At 37.9% G+C, this 12,273-nt stretch overlaps 1 protein-coding gene across 4 annotated transcripts in view; it reads left to right on the forward strand.

Moving 5' to 3' along the window:
* Ddx50 (DExD-box helicase 50) overlaps window positions 1–12,273 on the forward strand; it is a 31,633-nt gene that overhangs the window by 14,977 nt on the left and 4,383 nt on the right. For all 4 annotated transcript variants that reach the window (XM_027388243.2, XM_027388244.2, XM_027388245.2 and 1 more), the window contains 5 exons: window positions 4,585–4,746; window positions 6,072–6,191; window positions 6,907–6,980; window positions 7,203–7,362; window positions 11,243–11,377. In XM_027388243.2, the coding sequence (XP_027244044.1) occupies window positions 4,585–4,746; window positions 6,072–6,191; window positions 6,907–6,980; window positions 7,203–7,362; window positions 11,243–11,377 (651 nt within the window). The remainder of the gene's footprint in view (window positions 1–4,584; window positions 4,747–6,071; window positions 6,192–6,906; window positions 6,981–7,202; window positions 7,363–11,242; window positions 11,378–12,273) is intronic.

The raw sequence follows: 12,273 nt of genomic DNA on the forward strand, positions 1-12,273 counted from the left end.
CATGTGTGCCATGGCATGTGCACTCTCTTATACACAAAATTAATGAGTTATTATTAAAAAATGACTTAAGCAACAGAAAAGCAAGGTATCAACCAACAAACAGAAATGCTGTTGCCTAAGATTTTTATGTACACACACACACACAAATATTTATTTTGCATATCAACTAAAAGTAACTTCTGACTGAGTAATGACTGGAAAATTTCCCCAACATTTAGTGAAGCTTTACATTCAGAGGAGATACACATGATAACAAATACTCTTTTCTGATAAAAGAAACAACTACAGGATATGGTTATTTGTTTAAATAACCTGTAACCAGTACTGTTGATGGATCCAAGAAAAAGAGAGAGGAGAGAGAGAAATCCCAACTTGCCCAGGTATAACCAAATTTTCATTGGAATGTAACAGTAATTTAAAATCAAGACTCAATAATATGGAAGTGATTACTGTGCTTCATCTTCTGGGCAAGAATGCAAAGTTAGTCTTTTTAAGTAAAAAGCAATTACAATTGAGGATATTTTATATTTGCCTCTTTAGCCAGGACCAAGCCTGTCTCTTCTGATTCTTTCCAGTTCATGAGAGAGATCCATTCTTCACTGCTTCCTAGCATCCAGACCTCCCACAAAATTGCTGTTTGTCAGCTTCATCTCTTCAGTTTGCTGTCATCACAGTTGCTGTCAGATAAAGATTTTGTTTGTTGGGACTGAAGAGAGATGATTCAGGTGGTTCAGGTCACTTGCTGCTCTTGCATAGAAGATATAAATTTTGTTTCCAGCACTCATGGTAGCTTACAGCTGTCTATAACTCCAATATCAGGTGATCTGACCACCCTGGCTTCCAAAGGCATCGGGCATATACATGGTATACATACATACACATACATGCAGGCACTTAGGCGTACACATAAAATAATTTTTCTTTTCTTTCAAGATTTGTTTTTATATGCATTTGGTGTTTTGCTTGCATTTATGTGAAGGTGCCAGATCCTCTGGAACTGGAATTACAGACAGTTGTGAGCTGCCATTTGGTTGATGGGAATTGAACCTTGGTCCTGGAAAAGCAGCTAGTGCTTTTAACTTCTGAGCCATCTCTCCAGCCAATCAGTTGATTTCTTAATATTGTCCAGATCTCAGCTTCAGTGTTGCTTTCCCCTTGGTATTGTATTCTCCTCTTTTTTTATTCTTATGCCATCTTGTACTTGGTATAGGTGTATCATACTATGTTAAAAATGCCTGTCAGAGTCCTAGAACCTTCTTCCCTCCTCCTCCTCCTCCTTCCTCTTCTTTTCTGTCTTCTTTGTTTGACAAGGGGTATCACTATGAATCCCACATTGGCCCCAGCCTTACACTCTTCGTGCTTCAACAACCTGTAGATATGCTGACATTACAGGTGTGTATAACCATGTGTGGCCCAGAGCCAATTCTTTATGACTGTTTTCAATCTTGGCAATTCCAGAGACGTAGCAAGTACTAAGTAAATTAGTTTATATAGGGAGTTTGCGTGCTATGGGGGCTGGGGATGTAGCTCAGTTTGTAGAGTTCTTACCTATCATGTCCAAGAACCCTGTACATGCATAAGACCTTCTCTTCCCCAGTACAACATAAAAGTAGGTATGGTCATATGCCTGTATTCAGTCCTAGGACTTGGGAGGTGGAGGTAGGATGATCAGAAGTCCAAGGTTATCCCTAACTAAAGAGCAAGTTTGAGCTCAGCCTAGGCTATTTGAAATCATGTTGTTTTTAAAGTTTGGCTACTTGGGGTTATGTATTAACTTTAATCATGGCTAATGAATTTTTTACTTGTAGTGTAGCTAGAGATACTATTAAAATATTAGGAAAAATGGGCCTGGAGAGATGGCTCAATGGTTAAGAGCATTTGTTGCTTTTCCAGAGGACCCAGGTTTGAGCCCCAGTACCTACATGGCAGCCAGCAGCTGTCTGTAGCTATAGTTCCAAGGGATATGACACCCTCTTCTGGCCACTGTGGGAACTGCATGTGGTGCATAGACATCCATGCAGACAAAATAACCCTTCATATAAAAAACAAAAAATTAGGAAAAGTGTTTCTGGAACAGATCAGTACAGCAGAAATAGGTTCAGCCTAATAAAAATTACAGAAATTTTTGGAGAGATGTCTTAGTGGTTAAGAGCACACAGACTGCTCTTTCAGAGGATTTGGGTTTGAGTTGCATCATTCCTGTGGCCCCTCATAACCATCTGTAACTCTAGTTCTAGGGAATACATGGCCTTCTTGGACAATAGGCATATGTGTGGGTAAAATACGCATGTTTTTAAAATATACATATGTATATAAAACATATATAAAAAAGCAAATTAAAAGATTGGGTTACAATTTTTGCCTATTAACAAGGATTCTGTTTTATAATATACTGGCATTGGGGGCTGGAGAGATGGCTCAGAGGTTAAGAGCACCAGCTGCTCTTCCAGAGGTCCTGAATTCAAATCCCAGCAACCACATGGTGGCTCACAACCATCTATAATGAGATCTGGTGCCCTCTTCTGGTGTGCAGATATACATGGAAGCAGAATGTTGTATATATAATAAATAAATAAAATCTTTAAATATAATATATATATATATATATATATATATATATATATATATATTGGTGAGTAGAGTATGATGTAATAAATATAGAACATTGAAAAGTAAGTGGGTACAACTTGTTTGTTTGTTTTTTTGATTTTTCAGGTCTGGGTTTCTCTTTGTAGCTTTGAAGCCTGTGCTGGAACTTGCTCTGTAGACCAGGCTGGCCTCAAACTCAGGGATCTGCTTGCCTCTGCCTCTCTGAATGCTGAGGTTAAAGGCATGTGCCCCCACCGCCCTGCACATCTAATTTTTTATAATGTCTTGGCAATAGCAATTAAAACGTTGGGAGCTGGAGAGGTGGTTTATCAGTTAAGATTACTTATTGCTCTTGAAGAGGACCCCGGCTCTAGTCCCCTCATCTGCATGGTAGCTGTCAATCGTTGTAAAACTCCAGTTCATGGGATCCCATGACCCCCTTTTCTGGCCCTCATGGACACTACACACATGTGGTGTACAGACATACATGTAGAGAAAATATACATATACATATAAATGCACCTTTTTTTAAAAAGTTAAATTTTTTTTCTGGGTATTGAATCCAAGGCCTTAGCTATATTTGGTTAGCACTTTTCCAATTGAGCTTCATCTCCAGTCATTATATTTGACCTAGGTTAATTTCTAGGTAAGTATCCTTCTGAAACAAACAGAAGATCTACAAAGTGAGTTCCAGGACAGCCAGGGCTGTTACACAGAGAAACCTTGTCTGGAAAAACTGAATATCCCACCCTACCCCACCCCAAAAAAGAAAAATAATGTCCCAGCTGGTTTTAATAGCAAACCTATATTCCCAGTCCACAGAAGGTAGAAAAGTAGGAGTTTGGAAAATTCAAGACCAACCTTGTTTATACCTGCCCTAAAAAAAAAAAAAACCTACCAGAGCTGGAGAGATGGTTTAGCAGTTAAGAATATTGCCTGCCCTTCCAGAGAACTTGAGTTTAAATCCCAGATCCTGCATGGTGGCTGACAACCATCTCTAACTCCAGTCTGATACTGTCTTTTGACTTTTAAGGGTATAAAACGTAGTACACTGGCATAAATGCAGTTGAAATACCCAAACACATAAAGTAAGTCTTAAATGAATAAAACTTAACTTTTGCTAAATCCAAACAAACAGAAAAACTGGGCATGATGTTTGTAATTTCCATTTTCAGGAAGTTAAAGCAGCAGAGTCATGAGTTTAAGGCTAGCTTGGGCTACATTTCAAGACTGTCTACAAAACAAAAGGAAATACACAAACATGTTTAGTCCAGCATGTAGCTCAGTGATTGAACTGTTTGTTTATCCACTGTTCATTCTAGGAAATACTTGACCTAGGAGGAGCAAAGGATTCAATCCCTGATACTGGAAATAGAACAGAAGTTGTATAAACTTTCTTTCAAGCTGTTAGCAATAACAGCTTTATGCAGTATATTTTCTAGAATGTTTTGAGTTTTAAGTTTATTTTATTTTATTTTTATTTTTTTTTATTTATTATGTATACAGCTTATGTATTATGTATTCTGCTTCCATGTATATCTGCACACCAGAAGAGGGCACCAGATCTCATAACGGATGGTTGTCAGCCATCATGTGGTTGCTGGGAATTGAACTCAGGACCTCTGGAAGAGCAGTTAGTGCTCTTAACCTCTGAGCCATCTCTCCAGCCCGAGTTTTAGGTTTTTTACATTTATTTATGTATTTAGTGTTTGCACACATGTGTACATGCCACCGTGTTAATGTGAAGATCAGAGGTTAACTTGTAGGATTCTGTTCTTTCCTTCCACTCTATAGATCTCTGGAATTGAACTCAGATTGACAGGCTTAGTGGCAAGTGCCTTTACGTACTGAGCTATCTTTCTAGCCGTTTTATTAATCATACATTGTTATTAAAGATAAAATTAAAAAATAATACAAGAGCACAGACTGAATGGTGTTATGATACAGAATTATAGGTATGAAGTACACAATTTTCTTTTTGCTTCTTCCAAATAGAATGCCCAGTGTTTGCATGGAGACATTGCACAGTCACAAAGAGAAATTACCTTGAAAGGCTTCAGAGAAGGTAGTTTTAAAGTTTTGGTGGCAACCAATGTGGCTGCCCGAGGCTTGGACATTCCTGAGGTTGACTTGGTGATTCAGAGTTCCCCTCCACAGGTAGGAAATGGATAGTTTTGTAAATGTTACTTTATTTACAAAGTATTGCTTAAGGTCTGAAAAATAAGTCTATCATTTGTTGCTGATCTTAACCTATGTTTTGTTAGGATGATATTACATTGGTCAGATGTACCACCTTATAAATAAATAACTATTGTTTGCATCTAAAGATTGATTCAAGGTCATACACGGAGCCAGGGATGGTGGCACAAACTTACAGTCCCAGTACTTGGGAAGCAGAGGCTTTGCATGTTCCAGGACAGCCATTGATACATACCGAATTCCTGTGCAGAATAAAAAAATGATGGCAACAACATACACATCTCATTAAGGAATTATAAAAAGTTTCATATACAGAACTCTAGTGTATGTGGATAAATAGCTGCTTTTTAAAGAGTTTTTTTATTTAAACTTTTTTTAAAGATTTTTATTTATTATGTATACAACATTCTGCTTCCGTGTATATCTGCACACCTGAAGAGGTCACCAGATCTCATAATGGATGGTCATAAGCCACCATGTGGTTGCTGGGAATTGAACTCAGGACTTCTGGAAGCGCAGTCAGTGCTCTTAACCCTTGAGCCATCTCTCCAGCCCTTATTTAAACTTTTTAAAAATTAAAATATAATCACATCATTTCTTCGTCTTTCCTTCCCCTAATCCCTCCCAGATAACCCCTCCTTGCTATCCCAAATTCAGAGCCTCTTTTTTTTGTGTGTGTACACACACATGCACACACATACACACATATTCCTAAATACATAAAGAGAATCTGCTCAGTCCTTAATGTCCCATGTTACGTACATGATTGCAAGGCTGGCCTCTTGATATCAGATAACCAACTCTAGGGCTCTTCCCTGAGGAACACTATTTCTCTTAGTCTTGGCATTCCTTAATTGCCTATAGTTTCTTGTTTAGGATTGGGGCCCTGTGAGATTTCCCTCTTTTGTCATGTCTTTTGATGTCCTTGTTCAGGTCTTAGATTAATAGCTTTTAAATAGTCTTTTTATTCCTGAATTCTAGCATATAAATTACTTGTGATGTTGTAAAGTACAGAAAGGTTGAATGTATTTTTGCTTTTTTTAAGGAATGGTCTCAGATCAGGCATACCTGAATCCAGGCTGGTCTTGAACCTTATGCCTCAGCAACCTTCCAAGTACTGGGATTGTGCTACCATGCCTAATTCTTTCCTGGTGTTTTTTGAGGCTGGCCTTAGACTTGGGTCATTCCTCTTGCTGCAGCCTTCTGAATACTGATTACAGGTGTGCATCATGGCTGGCTCACTTGTCAAATTTATACAATGAATTTTCTTTTTTCTTCTTTAGGATGTTGAATCCTATATCCATCGCTCTGGGCGCACAGGTAGAGCTGGCCGGACTGGAATTTGTGTATGTTTTTATCAACCAAGAGAAAGAGGACAACTGAGATATGTTGAACAGAAAGCAGTGAGTAAAGTTAAATGATTTCAGTTTTACTAACTAAATGGTATCATAGAGGAGATCTTTTATATTTGTTCTCACAAATACACCTTCCCAATATTTCTCAGCTTACACTGCATTTGGATATCAAGCATGTGGAGAGCTAAATTTGTATTAGTTGGAAGAATTTGTTTATACAGCTTTTATTGTGAAGCCAGAAGATCTGACATGTTCCTTTTTTCTTTGGATTTCTCTCTTGACACTAAAGTCGGAAGTGTGTTAATGGTCCCAGTGTTGTTGTGATTACTAAGCATTGTAAATGGGTAACTGACTGTGGTTTGGCATTGATATCTCAATTAGGCTGATAATACAATAACCAGTTTCATTAAAAAATACATTTTTATGGTCTGCATTTTCTTGTAGTCTTTCACATTTTACCAAGTACCTTTATATTTTTATATACTAATATATTTTGTAAAATGAAAATGGTTTTCTTACCGTCTTTTTCTCTTTTTGAATCAGCTTTGTTTTGCAAGTGAAATTCTATGATTTAGGGGACAATTTTAAAACTTTTTTTTTTTTTGGAATTGATTATAGATGGTTTGTTAGAAAAAGCAATTTTTTCATCTGCTAGGGCTTGGAAATCTTTAAGTCCAAGAAATGGAAATTCAACAAACTATATTAATTTAGAAATTAACTATGACGACTTCCTTTTTCTTTAATGTAATTCTTTCATTTTCAGGGAATTACTTTTAAACGTGTAGGTGTTCCTTCTACAATGGATTTAGTTAAATCTAAAAGCATGGATGCCATCAGGTATGCTTTCTGACCTTGCTGAGTAATTTCTCTTCTGTATTAGGCTGTTCATCTTTAAGCTCTCCTAGTTCCAATATGAGAAAATTTTAGACAAGGGTTTTACGGAAGACATTTAGTTACATTATTTACATGAAAGTGTTACTCTTTCTTTTCCCATTGATGATCTTGCCTTTACTTTTGCCCTGTACCTGACCAAGAACATTTGCTATTTTTAAACCACAGGTCTCTGGCCTCTGTTTCTTATGCTGCTGTTGATTTCTTCCGACCATCAGCTCAAAGACTGATAGAAGAGAAAGGGGCCGTGGATGCATTGGCTGCAGCATTAGCTCACATTTCTGGTGCATCAAGCTTTGAACCACGATCCTTGATCACCTCTGATAAGGTAGAAAAGGGTGGGGAAGTATATATTTGGCTAGAGCAGGTTAAAACTGAGCCATAACAGTTGTACAGTACATTACTGAAACACTGAACTTGATTCCTTTAACATAATAAGTTTTGTTGTGGGTTTTTTTTTTTTTTTTTTTTCCTTTTTCTGTCTAGAAAAATCTTCCTCTTCTCCTCTGTATACATGCCTGCGATCCCAGCATTTGGGAGGAAAGACTAATACAATAAATAACGTTTACCATCCACCTTAATTCAACAACTATTAATACTGTATAACATATGCTTTATGTTCATATGTACATTTTTCCTGTTGTAAACAGTGTGAAAGTTGAAATATGACATCTTTCCTAAATATTTCAACTTGTTTCTTCTAAAAATAGTGATATTCTACTGATTCACAATATCACAGTCTAATTTACTTATAAAGATATTTCCATATCTGTCATCTAATGTCTATATTTAGATTTGCTTCTGTCCATACAAAATGTAACTCTCACTCTAAAGGGAGTATGAGATTTAGGTCACTGTGAAGGATGTGTGCCACCATGGAAGTAGCTACATGTGCTTTCAGAATCACAGAGCTAAAAGTCATCAGTTGGAGAGTTGACTGCTTACATTGGTGTGGTCATCTTGTGGATAGGTTACAGCCAGTGGGAAATTCTTGGACCTTAGATGTTATATGATAACATTCTTAGCTTTTGGATTTGTAGAAGCTATTAGTCTGTTAAGATTGTAAAGGTTTTGTGTTTGGTTCTCTATTTTGTTTTGTTTTACCTGACAGTTGAAAGACTGTTAGGTAAGATCTAGGGATATGTAACTAGCGTTTCTTAAGGGGGAGGTAAAAAATCCCAAAGATAATTTTGCTGTGGATGTGTAACATTTTAGATTACTAACGTTTTAATCAGTTAGCCAGCCTGGCAGGTTTTCTTTTTCTTTTTTTCCCCCCTTTTGAGACAGGGTTTCTCTGTGTAGTTTTAGAATCTGTTCTGGAACACGTTCTGTAGACCAGGCTAATCTTGAACTCACAGAGATCTGCCTGCCTCTGCCTCCTGAATGCTGGGATTAAAGACATTCACTACCATTGTCCAGCACAGCCTGGCAGAATCTTAAGCACACATGTGGCTTGTGGCTCTGCTACCCCTCCATCCCTAACCCCTGGGAATTTAGTTCTTATTTATCATATCAAAAGTGTCTGTAAGAATCTGGAAAGAAAAGAAAATCATCACTTTGTGCTGTTTGGAGCCAACTGAAACTTTTGCATTTTTCATTTTGTTGGTTGCCATGGAACCACAAAGTAAGTAGATTTTGTAAGGGCAAAGTAAGGATTGCCTTTATATGTGTAAGGGGGGGTGGTGGTGGTCTGTGTTTCTGAGTTTCTGTGTAGCTCTCCTGTGGCCTGCTTGCAGGTTAGTGTCAACTATCTATCACACCAGAGCCTTTTGATGCAAGTGGTTCAGAGATTTGTTACTTAACTGGGATGTAAGTGTGGTGGGGGGTGAGTATTGAGAAGCTATAAGGGAGGGATGAATACGTACCAATTGTCATGTAAACCCATTTTAAAAGTATATTTTACTCTCTGAATAGTAATCTGTATGGTGTTCCTTTAGCACTGAGTACATAGAGATCCTTAAAAACTCATCAGATACTTTATAAAATAATATTTAGCCATCAATATTGGGCATGACTATGATTTCAGCATTCAGGAGGTTGCTAGGCTGGGCTACATACACAGCTAAACTTGTCTCAAAACTAAACAAGCCAGAAGTGGTAGATCATATTTGTAATCCCAGCACCAGGGAAACAGAAACAGTAGACTCAAAAATCTGAAACTAGCCTGTTGAACATAAAGGTTTTAGTCTAGTCTGGGCTTTATTTGAAAACCTGTCTCTTACAAACAAACAAAAAATTCCCAGACTCTTGAGACAGACTCACTGTGTAGCTCTTGCTGGCCTGGAACTCACAGTGTTTCCCTTTGTAGGCACACACCACCACAAACCAACCTGGGTGCTTTATTTTCTAGAGACCAGACCTTGCTATATATCCTAGGTTGTCCTTGAAGTCACAGCAATTCTCCTGCTTCAGCCTCTCAAATAACTAACTTTTAAACTGTACTTAAAAAAAAAAAATGTTGAGGTGCTTCATAGGTTACTTACTGCTATTCCTTGTCCCATGAAAGAATTCTTTGGCTGGCCACAGAAGTGGCCACGTCTACAATCACAGTACTTGGGAAGCAGAGGCAGGAGAATGTTGCAAGTCTGAGGCCAGTCTAACCAAGCATCTTCTAGTAGATAGATCATCTGACTTTTAATTAAATATCTTGGGAACAAGATACCAATGACTTGAAATTTCTCTTATGGATTAAACCATATTTGAAGTCTTAATTTTTTTTTAATGTTATGTCTAAGAGTTTTTATCTGAAAATTTTGTTTTGTTTTGATTGTTCGTTTGGTTTTTCAAGACAGGGTTTCTCTGTAGCTTTGGAGCCTATCCTAGAACTCGCTCTGTAGACCAGGCTGCCCTCGAACTTACGTGTCTCTGCCCTTAAGTGCTGGGATTAAAGTTGTTTGCCACCACTGCCTAGCCTTATTTGAATATTTGTATGTGTACCATGTGCATGAGATGCCTTCAAAGCCAGAAGAGTTCAGCGCATCCCCTGGGACTGTAGTTACCACTGGCTGGTTGTTAGCCCCCTCCTAGCTACTGGGAATTATACCAGGGTGCTTTGGAAAAGCAGCTAGTACTCTTATCCACAGAGCCATCTCTAGCTCTGAAATCTTTATCATTAAGGTCCCAATATATAATTTAATAATGTGTGTCCTATAGGGTATTCTGCTTGCTACCTGTGTGACTTTGTTTTTTATCACTCTTGATTTTTGTAGCTGTCTGAATCTATTTGAGTTACTACTACATTAACCCACTCCTGCAAAGACTTTCAGGCTTTCTCATTTTCTCAGCCCCCTTCGTGACTTCTTCCTTTATTTTCCACTTCTGCTCAAATATCTTTCCAGATCACTCTGGTCCTCTCTTCACTTTTTTTACATTCCCCAACCCTGCTGTTATCCTTTATGATACATATCACTGACATTTTATATGCTTTGTTACTGTCTCCACACCCCACACACACGAGAAAGTCATGTCTATGAGAGAAAGGTCTGTTTGTTATGAAGTCTTTTTTTTTTTTTAATTTTATTTTTATTTTATGTACATTGGTGTTTTGCCTGCATGTGAGGGTGTCAGGTCCCCTACACTGAAGTTACAAACAATTGTAGGCTGCCACGTCAGTGCTGGGAATTGAACCTGGGTCCTTTGGAAGAGCAGTCAGTGCTCCTAACTGCTGAGCCATCTCTCCTTCCGTTGTTATTAAATCTTTAGCTCTTGGCATGGACTACACTATAGGAAGTAGTCACTAAGTATTTGCTAGGTAACTATTTCCTTCTGTCTTCATGTTGATTCTTTTGCTGCCCAATGAACCTTCTTGGGACAAGTAATTTTTATGTGGTAGTCCTCCAAAAGTTTGAAGCTTTTGATGTCTTTTTTTTTTTTCCACTGTGAAATAACTGACTTAAACATTTTCTTAATTCTTCAACTACTTTTAACCCCAAGTCTTCCTGTGATGCCCTGGTCTAATTCTGTCTTGTAACATGTAGAGAACATAGTCTCTGTGTGGTCTGTCAGAGCAGTGTATAGAGTGTGGTACTTGCAATGATGTATAAACACCCTTCTAATACTGTTTCAGAGAAGTGAGTTTTTAGTAGCTATGTTACACTGTTGGTGCACTAATGGAGCTTCGTAGTTAATGCAGGAATAATCATGGAGTTCAAACTTCATTGTCCTGTTGCTGAATTTCTCCCAGACCTAATAGACTTTTATTTCTAAAGGGGTTTGTGACCATGACTCTGGAAAGCCCAGAAGAAATACAGGATGTCAGCTGTGCTTGGAAAGAGCTTAACAGAAAGCTGAGTAGTAATGCTGTGTCTCAAGTAACCAGAATGTGCCTCCTAAAAGGAAATATGGTAGGTCTTTCTAGATAATAAGCATTTTAACCAGGTACTGATAAAATTTATAAAATCTTTCAGATTTGGGATTCTATAAATGGTACATTCCTTCAGAGCTTTAAGTCATACTCCTTCATTTGACTAATAACTAAGTTTTTGTTGCTATTATTATTTTCAGACAAGGTATCCTTGTGTAGCCCAGGCTGGTCTTGAACTCAGGATCCTCCCCTGAATGTTGGGATTGTAAGTAGGTGACACCACACCTGTCTCAGACTTAAGTGATCTAAGTTACTGGTATAGTATACTTACCATGTGTGGTTGTGTGTGTTTGTTTATTTATTTATTGGTTTTTTGAGACATGGTTTCTCTGTAGCTTTGGAGCCTGTCCTGGAACTACCTCTTGTAGACCAAGCTGTTCAAACTCAGAGATCCTCCTGCCTCTGTCTCCTGAGTGCTGGGATTAAAGACTTGTGCCACCACCACCCTGCTTTTTGTGTGTGTTTATTTTTTAAGATTAATTTCCAGGGCAGGAGAGATGGCTCAAAAGTTAAAAGCACTGGCTGCTCTTTCAGAGATCCTGAGTTCAATTCCCAGCAACCACATGGTGGCTCACAATCATCCCTTATGAAATCTGGTCCCCTTTGCTGGTGTGCAGATATACATGGAAGCAGAATGTTGAATACATAATAAATAAAATCTTTAAAAAAAAAAAGATTAGTTTCCATATCAGCTTTGCTCTTACAATTTAGAGAATGCAGACTTGTTGTTGTTGTTGTTGTCTGTTATTGGTTGCTAATGAGAGTAATAATATGATATTTTTCTTTGAGACTGTATTTCATAGTAGCCCAGGCCAGCCTTGAACCCTTGCTCCTCTTCATTCTACTTTCCAAGTACTGAGGTTACAGACATGTGCC

This window comes from Cricetulus griseus (genome assembly GCF_003668045.3).
Source record: "Cricetulus griseus strain 17A/GY chromosome 1 unlocalized genomic scaffold, alternate assembly CriGri-PICRH-1.0 chr1_0, whole genome shotgun sequence".
NCBI classification, from domain to species: Eukaryota; Metazoa; Chordata; class Mammalia; order Rodentia; family Cricetidae; genus Cricetulus; species Cricetulus griseus.